At 40.1% G+C, this 14,628-nt stretch overlaps 1 protein-coding gene across 1 annotated transcript in view; it reads right to left on the minus strand.

Annotated features, from left to right (window-relative positions):
* Positions 1–14,628, minus strand: part of EYS (eyes shut homolog (Drosophila)) — a 235,914-nt gene that overhangs the window by 38,297 nt on the left and 182,989 nt on the right. Inside the window, exons 5-6 of the mRNA XM_012650277.1 lie at positions 6,825–6,991; positions 5,851–5,995 (exon numbers count right to left, since the gene is read on the minus strand). Coding sequence (XP_012505731.1) covers positions 5,851–5,995; positions 6,825–6,991 — 312 coding nt within the window. The remainder of the gene's footprint in view (positions 1–5,850; positions 5,996–6,824; positions 6,992–14,628) is intronic.

Raw genomic sequence — 14,628 nt, forward strand, 5'->3', positions numbered from 1 at the left:
CTGATGTAGAGAGATAACGGAAATGGCTATTCAATTTTCCTCCATTGATGGAGAGAAATTAAGATATTGTGCTATTGTTAAGAAGTGGATGTTTTTGAGATATATTTATCAGTGGGTTTATATACAATAAGTCTTAGAGAAGACATGGTCTCTTGTTTTTCCGTGTATTTTTAATATAGGAGATTAAAACACACCCCACTTAGTGTAGCACAATGAAACAGGCGTTTAATATATAATACATATAGCCTGCCTGTGATAAATTTATTCCTATTAATATAGGAGATTAAAACATAATCCACTTAGTGTAGCACAATGAAACAGGCGTTTAATATATAATACATATAGCCTGCCTGTGATAAAGTTATCATAATAAAGACATTTGGAGTGACGAGCCATGTGTATATTGGAAAGTAAGACTGGCAAGGTACCAAATAAGTGATAGCTTTTTTTTAATTAGGCAGTTAAGTTTTTAAAATTATTGTAGTAAACTCATTACTTTTTCCCATATGGGTTCTTACTTGAAAAATTCCATGCAATTGAAAAAAAAGAGAAAAAATTGAATGAGCAAAAAACTGAATGTAGAGTGTTGTATATTTTTTAAAATTGAGTAACATCTTTTTTACAGTGTTGTTAATGAATCTGAATCCATCTCATGCCCACTGTATTTAGTTGAGTAATAAATATTGAATAACCCCCATATTAATGAGCATTAGTTGCTATAACATTATAAATTTATTTCTTGTTCATGTAAAGTCCAAAGGGTGGCCAATGTTGGGCCTGGGATAGGTTGGCAAAGAGAGTGAAGGATTGTATGGATGGTTTTCATAGGCAAGTCCTGAAAGTAGCAAATGTCACACCTGCTGGCATCTCACTGGCCAGAACTCAGTCACATGGTCATGTATAGCAGCAAGGGAGTCTGGGAAAGAGTCTAGTTGTAACAACTTCTGTCAAAGCTCATATTATGTGAAAGTACCATTCCAGGTGCTGCGGAGATCTGTTATAAGCCAAAACTACAGCTCCTGTTCTCCAGAAGCTTACTAAATTCATAGGAAGTTAAGACATATGTTTTCTAGATATATAATTATACTAGGTAGTGAAATGCAAAGTGGAAAAGGACTTGGAGCTCCAGAGGCTTCAGACAGAGAGAGAGAGAAAGAGAAGTTGAGAGCTCACATTGAGGGCTCAGAGAGTGGATTCTCACTGAAGAGGTGGAATTTAAACTGACCTTCAAGGCACATGGAATTGAGATAGGGAAGACACAAAGAGGCAGTGATTAGATATAGTGATGGTTAATTTTATGTGTCAATTTCACTAGGCCATAGGGCATCCAGATGTTTGGCCAAAGATTATTCTGTGAGTGGGTTGGGGTATAGTGTGTGTATGTGGGGAGGGGGGTGTTTCTGGATGAGACTAACACTTTAATTGATAAACTGAGTAGATTGCCCTCCCTAATGTGGATGGGTCTCATCCAACTAATTGAAGATCTGAATAGAACAAAAAAAGCTGAGTAAGAGAGAACTCCTTCTGCCTGATTGCTTGAACTGGGACATCGGTCTTTTCTGGCCTCTGTACTTGGACTGAAACATTGGCTCTTCTTGGGTCTTGAATTCTGAAGACTGGAACTCATACCATTGGCTCTCCTGGTTCTCAGAACTTCAGACTCAGTCTAGAACTACATATCAGTTCCCCTGGGTCTCCAGGCTGCTGACTACAGATCTTGGGACTTCTTAGCCTCCATAATTGTGTGAGCCAACTCCTTATGATAAATATCTCTCTCTCTTTCTCTCTCTTTCTCTCTCTCTCTCTCTCTCTATATATATATATATATACACACACACACACACATCCTATTGGTTCTATTTCTCTGGAGACCACTGACTAATACAGATAGGTTTTTTTTGTGTGTTTGTTTGTTTTTAAGAGATAGGTCTCATTCTGTCACCCAGGCTGGAATGCAGTGGCATGATCATAACTCACTGCAGCCTCAAACTCTTGGGCTCAAGCCATCCTCCTTCTGAGTAGCTGGGACTATGGGCATGTGTCACTGCATCGGGCTAATTTTGTTTTTTTTCACTTTTTTAGAGACAAGGTCTCACTGTGTTGTCCAGGCTGGTCTTGAACTCCTGGCCTCAAGCTATCCTCCCACCTCAGCCTCCAAGTCACTGGGATTACAGGTGAGAGCCACTGTGCTGGGCATAATATAGACAAGTTTTGCTGGAATAAAAGAGATAAGATAAGATAATAAGAGATAAGTAAAGAAGTATATTGTGAAAAGGCATTTGTAGTGAGGGCGGGATGTTTGACTCCAGTCATTCCATTTCTATAGCTTCCTTTAGAACAATTAACTGTGGAGCAAGACTATAGGCAACAGAGTGTCGTCGGACCTTATAGTGAAAGTATTCAGCTTATTATCACTTGTGTCCTAATTTATTTTAATGCTTTTTTTCTCTCCTCCCTCTTTTCCCTTCCTCCAGATCTTCTTTTCTTCTTTCCCTCCTTCCTTGCCCAATCAGTCAAATACCACCATCCGTGAAACTCAGACTACAAACTCTGTAGATTTGTAATACATGCAACTTTGGAGAACAGAGGAAAAGAGAATTGCTCCTATTTGAACAGGCAAAGCAGTAAGCCACTGCTTGCTTGGCATATGTACATTATTTAATCCATTTAGCCTCAATATCTTTATGAGCCTTAAAGGTTATAGACAAAATAATGGTTCATTATATACCATTTTCAGAACAAAAACAAATGGGCTTTATTAGCAGTAAGGATTTGTATTTTAGATTGAGAATTCTGGATTAGATTTACTTATCAAGAGAGTTTATAGAAATGCAAAAGCCTAAATCAGATAATCTTTTATTATGTGATTTAATTTCCATTCTAAAGACAAATGTGATCTCTTTACCCTAATTATTAAGTTCTTTTACAAAATTCTCTTTGTTATGATTAATTAATATAGTGGCTTCCAAATCTGGGAGGCTTGTTAAAATGCAAATTTTTAGACTCTACTGTAGAGATTTCGATTAAATAGTTTGGGGGTAGGGTCCAGAAATCTGTACTTTTAAGAAGTTATACTGTATTATTATTTAGAACAAGTAGAAATAAGCTTTTGGGAACCATGGGTTTATGGTACTATTGCAATTTGGTTGCTATGGTAAGTTGGTAACAATTGTCCATAATTTGCAATAAATAGTAAATGCTAGTTTATAATGGAAGGAAGACAGAGATCAAGAGAGGATCCATTAGATGAATGATAAAATTAGGGTTTCCAAGGTCCTAGATCTTTCATAAGACTATGGATTAAGAGGCAATTACCTCTGCCCAGCTTTAATGTGGAGAAAAAAAAAAAAAGCAATTACCAAGAAGACCTGCTGAAGACTTCCATCCTAAGAACCATGGCAGTTGATATGCTTCCAGGGGTGTTTAATCCTAGTCTTTCTGTCAGAAGAAGGGTCAGCTATGTGTGTGATGAACTCAGGCTCATTGCCACACTTAAGGAGAAAATGACAGAAAGGTAAACCAGGAGGAAGCACTAGACTTCAACAAATTTAAAAATGTTGAATCCTATGACAGCAGGATGGAGTAATAATAACAGTTAACATTTATTTAGTGTTTATTGTGTGCTGGTTTCTGGGGTAAGCCCTTAACATAATTATTTTACTTAATTGATTAATCACAAGAACCCTATAGGATAGGTATTTATATTTTACATAGGAGAAAATGGAGGCCCAGAGAGTTTAAGTAACGGGCTGAAATTCACGTAGCTGCTAGGTGGCAGCTGAAGACAGATTAATTCCAGAGCCTGTGCTCTTAACCACCATCTGTTGCAGAGGACGAGGAGTGAGCATCTGACTGGACCTGTGCCTCTGTCACTTCCAGCATCATCATCTTCGCTAACACAGAGGATTTGCTCTATATGAGGCACTGATCTGTGTCCTCTCTCCATTAACTCACTCTTAGAACTACATAGCAAGAGAAATACTGTTATTAATCCCATTTTACAAATAAGGCATAGTGAGGCACAGGGAGGTTAGGTGACTAGCCACAGTCATGAAGCCTGCAGGTGGCAGAGCTTGGGCATTTATCCTGGCAGCTGGGTTCCAGAGTCCACCCTCTTATCCTTGATGCTATACTAGCCTCTCACATAGAGGAATTATCCAAACCGAAGTACTCATGTAAGGACTGTGTCTATGATAAATTACAGCAAGTTTTGATCACCCTCCTACAGGGTTTCTGCTTCATTGAGTAGAAGATGTACGTCTTTCACATTCGTAAGTTTACTCATTCCTTTCCTTAAATATAATGTTTTAAAAAACTCATTGATTTGTTATGCCTTTACAATCCTTTTCAGATTATCGCCTGCTGCGAAAGCACTGTTGAGCTCTCTATTACATTTAGCATAGTGCTATAAGAGGCTTTAAACTATTCTTTAAGACACCCTTCTGAGAATCGTCACTGATTACATATTCAAAGAAAGAGTTTCTTTGAGAGCCTTGGTAAAATGAAGTAATTTTGTTAGAACCTGACCTTGCGTTGTGCTGGATTAGTTGTCTTGCTTTCATATATTTCAGTACATGGCCTCCTGCACTTGTGTTTAAGCAGAAGTCAGTCAAGGTGGGGAAAAAGATGCTGCCAAGCATGTGGAAGACTCAAGGGTCTGCAATGGTGTTTGATGGAAGCTCTTGTCTCTCAGGGATCCTAGTCTCTGTTCCTTTAATTCTTTTTCCCCTAGAGACAAGGTCTCACTCTGTTGCCCAGGCTGGAGTTCAGTAGCCTGATTGTAGTTCACTGCAGTCTCAAACTACTGGGTTCAAGTGATCTTCCTGCTTCAGCCTCTGGAGTAGCTGGAACTACAGGTATGTGTACCACCATGCCCATCTAATTTTTTAAAAATTTGTTTTGTGGAGATGGGGTCTCACTATGTTGCCCAGGCTGGTCTCAAACTCCTGGCCTCAAGCGATCTTCCCACCTCAGCCTCCCAAAATGCTGGGATTACAGGTGTGAGCCACTGTGCCCAGCCTGTTCTTTGACTTCTGTTGGAGAATATGCTGGGCCTGGATGAGTGGCTGAGGATACCACATGAGCAGCCCTTTTACCAGATACTCTGGGGCTTGGACCCACCAAAATTTTCACCAAATGAATTATTATAACAATTCAAAGCTTATCTTTGTTCTACTACAGTATGAACCAACTTTATAGGGAAGGTCTGAGCCTTTGTTCCTTTTTTAATATAGGTAGATAGACTATGGCAATATGATTATTCGCCCAAGGACAATGCTGCCTTTAATCCTCTTGGCTTGCTGTGGCCTCTGTGGGCCATACCTCAGTGGTACGGAAGGGTAGATGGCTGTCTGTCTCTTGCCCTTTATATCAAGTACATAAGTTAAATGGAGTTTCAGTTTTTTTCTGTGACTCCACGAGGCCTACCCTGTTCGTCTCATATTAAAAAGCACCCTATATAAAAAAAATCACCAATACTCCTGGTTCCCCATATCAGACTCTCCATTTCCTTTATTCCTATTGAATTTATTACATTATACTGCTATATATTTTTCTTATTTATTATATTTAATGTTTATTGTCTGTTCCTTCCTCTCTCCAACTAGAATATAAACTCATGGGTACAAGAATCTTTTTTTCATTGAAACATCCCAAACACCTAGTACCTATGTAGTAAGGTATCAATAAATAATGAATGAATACTTTTGATTAAAATCAAACTTTGTTCAAGTCTAATTAGAAACAATCCAAACAACTGGTTTGGGAACTAGAAATATACTCTTTAAAAGCTTTTTCTTTTCTCAGCATTTGAAATAATTAGGTATAGTATAAAAGCTGTCCATGCCTTACCTTGAAAACCATTTTTAAAATCAGCTCCACTTGGTAAGAGGTCTGGAGTGTATTCGCTGTAGCCACCTACATAAAATTGACTGAAGACATTGAGACCAACCAGTCTTCCTGGGGCGATGATGGATTTATTTTTATGATCATCTACCTTCAAAAGGAAAAAAATTCAAAGCCTATTTAAAAAGGAATTAATTCCTCAGGGTAAACTGTTAAGATACTCTTTTGTTATTTCCCAGTAAACTTGGCATGAAAAATTTACAAAGACCTGAATTTTGAAGAAATAAGAAACACAACACCACTCAATTCTCTGCTTCTCTGCTGGTGTCTGTTACCATGGATATATTAATATAGCAGTTATGGTTTTGCATTTCAATCAAAATCACAGTTCTTCAAAGATTAGGAGCTGGCATCCTGCTGATCTTCCTCCATCTAGCCTTGTCCCCTCTCCTGTCAGTTCTCAATACAACCACCAGAGTCATTTATCAAAAATAGAAATCAACCATGGTGCCCAACCCCCGCTTCTTAAGTAGTTCTCCATGGCTCTTTGGATAAAAACCTGAACTTCTTAGCATGACATCGAAGTCCTTGGATAATATAGAACCTTGTCTACTTCTAACCACATCTTTTGCTCCTCAATCCCGCTACCTGAAAACCACACTAAACTCCTTGCATTCCTTAAGCTCATACTGGCCACTGTTCTTTCCCCTAACGCAAATTTAAAGTTATGCTCAAGCATCACCTTTTCTGGGAAGCATATCCTGAACCTTCTTTCTCACCCTTATCTCTGTTAGTAATTCCTCTTATTTATTCTCACACCATTAAGTGTAATCATCTCTCTATTCCTCTATTTAGTGCAATAGTCTGTGAACTTCATGGATACCGACATCATGGCCTGTTCGCCTCTGTACTTGAGCATGGACCCGACAATATACTAGTGCTCAGTAGTTTGTGGGGCAGATGAAGGAATGATTCTTTACCTTCAGCCAGCCCATTTGGAAGAACCTCCCCAGTCGGACGGTGTGGATTCCAAGGCTCAGATCGAGGGGCTCACTCCTGACAGTTGCTATGCCAGAGCCCAGGTTATAACTATAAACCACGCTGCCGTTGAGCAGACCCACTGCCAGGAAGTCATCGCCATTCAGCCCTGGAAGGAGAAGACGCATGAGGAATGCTCGCTGAGGGGAAATTCAGGAGTCCGGTCAGCTTCGTTTTATTGTCTGGTTCTGCATTATGGATCAGTACGGTAAGTTATAATAGACATTTAGCCTCTTGTTGGCACTCAGGTATGTGTGCAACCAGCTATTATTATTCACACCCCCAGAAGCTGTCTAAGTATTAAGAGTTTATTTCTCTGAAGCCATGAGGATTTTCGTCAACCCAGGCAATGATCAATGATCAACTAAAAAGTTGTATGGAAATAAAATCTCCTTTTTTTCTGAGTGAAATTCAGTGTGCCCTTTACAATAAGGAGAACTTTACAATGGAGTAGAACTGCTCTAGTAGTTAATGAGATTTGAAAGGCCGACGTAACCTAGCATCGGCTTTGAAATTCTCTCTATGATTTGAGAAGAGTGTAAAGAACAATTTATTCCTGTGGTTGCTCAGAGTATGTTATCATTGTTCTATTGCAAAAGCTCTTAACCATGCCCCATGACCAGTTAAAGGTGAGTTGTTTCTGTGTTTCCTCTTCTCTCTGACCAGTTAAAGGTGAGTTGTTTCTGTGTTTCCTCTTCTCTCTCTCCCTCCCTTAGTTCAGGGCTATTCGTGCAGCACAGTGAGTTGTAGGACCCAGAGCCCTCAGGAAACAGCTAGTGTAGACCCATGGGGAAAGGGAAGTGGTTGGGAGATACCCAGTATTAGTCACTGGGAAAGGGCCTGGCAGTAGGCTTGGTGGGATTAGGAAGTTCTGGGATAATCAGTGGGTGTAGTGCAAGAGGTCTGTTCATAGGGAGCAGGGACTCAAATATGTCACCCAGTTTCTGAAAGGTATGTTTGTGGGTGGAGTAAAAGAAGAGCTCAATATTGAGGCTTGTGGACAGGAAACTGAGGCAAAGACTTCTGCTTAGAGGAAGAATATAAGGACCCCATAGAAGTAAGAGGTTTAACATAAAGGAAAAAGCAGAAGTGAGTCCTTGGACATGGACAAAATTTGTTATAATATTAGTATGAACGGCCTCCCCTTTCTGCACTTGTAAGGGTGATGCTTTGCCTGCTGACTTGGCTTCTAGTGTTAATTTGTTCAGATCTGCAGGGATGGAGGTTTCCAGAGAGTGTCAGGGGAAGTGGGTTTTCTCAGGCACTGGAAAGTGGAAGACAGAAACGTTATTTTGAGATACTTGAACGCTGCCTCTGCTTTTCTAAAGTGTCTGCCATGGACCCTGAGCTGGGTTATTTTTGAGAGCTCTCTAGGTGAGTCTGATACACAGCCACTGTTGAGGGCAACTGTTCTGCCAGACCATTGCCGAATACATTGGGAGCTTATAGCAAGTCTCTCTCCTTCTCTCCCTCTCTCTGGTGATTTCTTCCCACTTGCAATGCTGCAGCAGGTGAGCCAGGTTGTATATTTAAGATGGAAAGAACTCCCAGGAGAAAACAGATTCAGGAAGGCAGTTAGCAAGGCAGAAAGGAGAAAAACCATCACTAGAGATAGGAGACAGTCTTTCAGGCTGCTGCTGGGGTATGGAAGAAATTGTGAGAGATGGCTGTGGAAGGAGAATTGTGAGATTTTTCTGTGGGTTGTGAATGGGGATCTTTCTGAGAGATTCTGGTGGGGATCTGAATTGTCTTTCGAATTGCCCAGGCTACTGGAATGAAGATGGTATTTGGCTAAACCTTAAGGTGGTAGGAGGGCAGATTTATTTGGGCCATAACCTTCTTTCATTTCTGTCTTGTTTTCTCTCCTTCTTCCTCCAGTTATTGAAATAATATTTCATGCCAGGAGCTACATTATCCTCAGGCCCTCAGCAGCCTGGTTAGGAGACAGGAGGTTTGTTTCAAGCGCCATGGGGAGCAGAGTAGGAGCAGCAGTGGGGATCGGCATTAAGATGGGGTGGGGGCCGGGGCTCACGCCTGTAATCCTAGCACTCTGGGAGGCCGAGGCGGGTGGATCGCTCACGGTCAGGAGTTCAAGACCAGCCTGAGCAAGAGCGAGACCCCCGTCTCTACTAAAAAATAGAAAGAAATGATCTGGACAACTAAAAAAAAATATATATATAGAAAAAAAAATAAGCTGGGCATGGTGGCACATGCCTGTAGTCCCAGCTACTTGGGAGGCTGAGGCAGGAGGATCGCTTGAGCCCAGGAGTTTGAGGTTGCTGTGAGCTAGGCTGATGCCACAGCACTCACTCTAGCCTGGGCAACAGAGCAAGACTCTGTCTCAAAAGAAAAAAAAAAAAAGATGTGGGGAGGAGGGTGAGGATATGCAAGCAGGTGATTCTTGAGCAGCATTCTGAGCTAATCCAGAAAATGACAAGCAAAAGTTTGTTAGATGAGAAAAGGGCGGTGCTAAAGCGTGCTGCCTGCAGTAGAGAGAATAACGTTGCAGCGACCCAGAAAGGGCGGAGAAGAATGTGTGCTGCTTAAAGGACTGCTGGGACCTGAGACTGGCTGGTATTTAGAGTCTCGCAGGAAAGGGAACTGAAAAGGCAGAAAAAACTATGCCTTTAAGGGCCTAGTATGCTATAATGAATGATTTAAATATTTTACCAGAGACTCTCAGGAATCATGAGAGGATTTTGAATGAGAAATCTGGACGTTAGGTGGCGCTCATAGTAATGTTGAGGACAGAACATAGTGGCAGATAAAGAGCCTCATTGGAAGGTCACTCAAGTGACTCAGAAGACAAAAGAATAACGTCTAAACACATTAAGGTAGTGGCAGAGGGTACAGAAAAAAAGGGGAGGAATTTGTTCATGATTTGGGAGGAGAATTTGAAAGGACATATCATTTGGATGAGGAGTTGAGGAAAAGGGAGGAGTTGAGGGAGGTTCTGCAGAATCCAGCTTGAAGAGCCAGACACAGTGCCAGGATTAGTCCTGGAGCGAGGAACCTAGGAAAGGAGCAGTCTGGGGAAAGAGGCCGACTGCAGTTTATAGGCACCCCGGCCTACAGACATGTCCCAGAGCACAGGAGGAGGCGATAGGGAGAGCCAGGGAACCAATCAGACCATTAGCACCCTATTCCCACACGATGAGTCCATCAGGTGCTTTGCTTTCTTCTGCTACTCCTTCCACTCTGGCCCTTCCCTCGGTGTCAACTCCGCTGGTGAGTGACGGAGTAGATAAGAGAAAGAAAAGCAGCTGACTACCAGAGCCAGTTCAGCCTAGAAGATGAACAGTATTTGAGGACTTGGAATTGCTCTAGGGTGGTGTTTCCCATACCTGGAAGTCCACTACAATATTCACTCAGGAAGTGTGTCAAAAATACAGACGCTAGAATCTACCTCATACCACCTTTCAGAGAATCTGTGAAGCTAGATCCAGGAAATATTTTTTGTTTTGTTTTGAGATGGGTTCTTGCTATGTTGCTCAGGCTGGTCTTGAACTCCTAGGCTCAAACAATCCTCCTGCCTCAGCCTCCCGAGTCACTGAGATTACAGGTGTGAGCTGCCACACCTGACTTGCAGGAGATATTTTTTTAATAAGCTCCCCAGCTGTTTTTTAACGAGGACTGACCAATATTAGTAACTTTAGGAGGGCCAGGGCATGCAACCTGTGCTGTTGTATGCGGCTTTGAGTTCAGAAGAGCCCTGTTACTTGGTTTAATGCTGTCACTGTCTTGAAATTCTTAATACTTTGAACAGTGTTTTGAAAGTGAAGTCCATGGGACAACAAACATGAGCAGGAACAGAGGAGATATATATACATACAATATGCATCTGAGGCTGTCTTTGCAGGGAGCCTTTGCAGGTAGATGAAACATTGAAACCTGTCAGGGAAGGAGACCTATCTTAGGGTGTGTGGAGTGTTGCTGATACACACATGGACCAGTAAAAGTCACGTGGCTTTTAGGTGGGAGAGTCTGTATTGGAAGACAGCCTGATTCCAGAGCCTGTGCGTTTAACTACTGTTCGTGCAGCAGAGAAAGAAAAGCAAGTTTCTAACTTAGGCTGTGTCCTCCTCTCCCACCTTCAGCATCCCCTCTGGAATGCTTCTCTCTGAGGATTAAGGAGGGTAATAATATCTCAAGATTTTTCTAAGGATTAAGTGGGATTTAATGTGTAAGCATCGGTGCATAGTGGTACTCAATAAGTGTATGTTTCTTTCCTTTTCCCCATGACTACAGCCTGACTTTAATTTTGTGGATTCCATTTTCTTCTCCTGCTTTGTGAATACAAAATCTGGAAAGTAGGTATTCCTGGTTCCTATACTGGAGCACACATCTGCTCTCAGTTAACCATCAGGGTTGGGGACAGCAGCACAGTATTTCTTTTTTTCTTAAAGTGAAATCCATGATTGCTTCAGTATATTGCTCTGATCAACTAAAAAATTTTTGAAGAGTCAACCATAGAAGTGAAATGAAATGACTTGAAGACATAGTTTGCTAGCATCCCTTTATATGTCTTATGTCGCTCTCCTGAAATTTCTTGTAATGGGAATTTCTTGGCTTAACAGCATATAATAGTATAAGCAACAGCATAGTCAAACCACCACCAGTGTTATACAATTGAATAACTTCATTCTCAAATTCAGTGTTCTAGTAGGACATTAGTCTATGAGTGGCTTTGGGAAATATGTGGGCAATTTATATTTTTACATTTGTCAATTCACAAAGCAACAGGTGGTATTCCACATTTTTATTATATACAGATATTTAGCAATTGGCATGGTGAGAGTTTTTTCATGAAAAGAATTGGAAGTAAGCTTATTCGGTATGCAGAACACAAACCTACAGTGAATTTTAATGAAACCAGGCTTAGGAAGATTTTCAGACAAGGCAAGGGATACTTGTTGGATATTACTTCAGAGCTGGTGCTAAGAAGGAAGGATTTAGAGAGATTATGTTGTGCAAGTGGTAAAAAGGGGAGGAAGGAAACAATAGACAATGACTCTACATGAATAGTATTTAAGGGTAACAAGATCTAGGAAGTGAATAGAAATCCTTTTAGAACACACAGAAAAACAAACTGGGTCTCTCTTTGGCTAGAAAGAAGTCATAACTCAACTCCACAAACACTGGTAAGCAGAGAGCTTCAAAGTGGGTGTGTTGTATTGAGCCATGCTTAGCATTATAACAACTTACAATATTAGTTACAGAAAATCTCGTGGGGAAAGAAGGTGAGATGCTGTGGTCAGAAGAGCATCCAGCCTCCTGATGGACATAGAACAGTGATTCATTAATGGAAGCACGGACTTTGTCCAGGCGAAGAAAGCGATGGTGGCATTGTTAGAGACAGGAATGATGAGAAAAAAATGGAAACAAGGTGAAGGATGCTGCCATGGATATGCTGAAAGAAAAGAGCAAAGAGGCTGAGATAAGGGTTGTTAGGCTATTCTCAGCTGTCTCAGATGCATCTTAAAAGTGTGTGATGTAGCAGGGTGGTTGTGATAGTAACAGATCCTAAGTATATAAAACCTTGGGAAGAAACATAAAACAAAATGTTTGTGTCACAGGCATATAATTATAGTTAAGCTTATGGTATTCTGTTCCCTAAATTATTTAGAAGTATTTATAGGATTTTTGTTTGTTTGTTTGTGGTTTGATTTTAAACCTAAAGTTTTTACTATTTATATCAATAGTTCTCCAACCTGGTTGAAACTTATCAGGACAGCTTCTGATCTAATTTGTATATATGAACAAGAAGGAGAAATCTATTATATAGGAAGGAGAAAAAGAATCAAGGTTTTCAGAGAGTAAGCCCAGGAGAAATCATGCAGGTCAGCTTGACCTGAGGGGAAAAGAGAGACAAAACAAAGAGAAAATTGTCAGAACCACACAGCGACCCTGCCTGCCTTATGGTAATCATAATGGAATTCTTATGAGGAAAAAAATATGCAAATGAAGTAACAGTAATTAGAGGTGGTCTAATTAGTTCCACCTTGAAGGAAGGCCTGGACAAGAGTAGCTAGGGGTTTGAGCCATGGACCATTAATGAAACCCTCAAAGGAAAGAATAAGATTCATGTATAAAAGAAGTAACTCAAGCCTGTGCATTGGAGCGACTTTCTAGGCACACGAGTACTGCTGTTTTTCCCATTGATTCTGGTCAATCATTGTATGTTGTAAATCATGATGCCGTGTATGCATGTACGCTTGGTCTGCCTGGAGGAATGCCCCAGAAATCAAAACCGTTTGTCTCGAAGTGGCAGAAGCTCACTCTCAGGTGCTCTGTATAAGGATTCAGAATGGTTTGGAAGGCTGTTCCTTGGATTGTTCTGAAGGGGCATATTGGGAATCTAAAACATTTATATAGACAGTGCTATGACATCCACAGGGATTTCAGCATTCTTCAGTTAATCCAAAGGTTAACGTTGTGACTTTTAACATCATAGAAACATGGTAATTTTCATTCAGCTGATCCAACAGTCTTTTTATTCCAATAGATTAAATTTTCTAAAGTATTTTATTTAGAAAAAAGATTTAATAGTAAAGGAAGAATAGATGTGATTTATTATTTCTTCAAATTATTCTTCCATATGGTAAAATATTATCATTTATTAAATCTAATTTGTTCCTCTAAATATGAAAATGTACTTTGCAGAGTTAAGCAAAGTCCCAAGTAGTACAAGGACATGAGTGTTTAATCTTGGTCTCTTTGCTAATTTAACTTCTGGCTGCTCGCTTCCTTTTATCTCTCTCTTTTGGAAAAATGGTAATGATAACATCTCATAGGATTGTCTCTAGCAATAACTTAGAGTATTTTAAAATATCTTTCCAAATGGATTCAGCAATTCTAAATGACAAGTGGATTTTTCTTCTCCCTTCTTCCTTTCCTGCCATGAGTGAGAGAAGATGAAAGAGGAGCCACAAAGACGGTGCTGTGGGTCTCCCACCGAATGAACGCTGGCTTACGAATGGCTCTTGATTACTGGTGGGAGTTCCCCTCTGAAAGAACTATTCGTTTTGTGCAGATACTTTGTGGCCATATTTGATTATAGTTCTAGAATTTGCAAGGATTTTTTGATTTCTGAAAGAAGGAAACTACCTTTTTATCTGAAGTCTTGATAATACAGTACAATGATGCTGACACAGAGGCACCAAGATGAACCTAGCTGAGCTTTAGTTGACTGTTCAACTGGCTATGAGCGGGTATATTCAGTTTTTAGGAAGAAAGCTAAATTAGATATGAATGAAAAGTTAGATAAATACGAACGATTTTAGAAAAATCATAGGAGAAGTTTATGGAATTAGAATCAAAACTAAGGTGATACAAAGGAAAAATGTATCTAGGTTAATATGTAAGAAAAAAGACCCAAAAGAATGGAAATATAAGCTACCAGAACAATACATATTAAGTGATATAGGATTCTAGACATTTGAGACATTTTTGTCCCATATTCAGTGACAGTCTCTATTTTATGGGCTGCTAAACTGAAATTAAGATGACTAGAGATTTTGGATTAACTTTTAAGGAGCTTACAGTCTCTGTTTATATTAAAATCTATACAGCTTCTGTTCATAGTGGCAAACTTTTAGCTGCCTGTTCTGTTGACATGACCATTAAACTATGGATATTCCAGGTTTTTAGAAGCATTAGAACCATACATTGCCGTGACCATAATGTTTCTTCATTAGCCATTGTACACAATGATACCATATAGTGTCAACCTTATGGGATTAAATT

The sequence above is a fragment of the Propithecus coquereli genome, unplaced genomic scaffold (genome assembly GCF_000956105.1).
Source record: "Propithecus coquereli isolate 6110/MARCELLA unplaced genomic scaffold, Pcoq_1.0 Scaffold317, whole genome shotgun sequence".
NCBI classification, from domain to species: domain Eukaryota; kingdom Metazoa; phylum Chordata; class Mammalia; order Primates; family Indriidae; genus Propithecus; species Propithecus coquereli.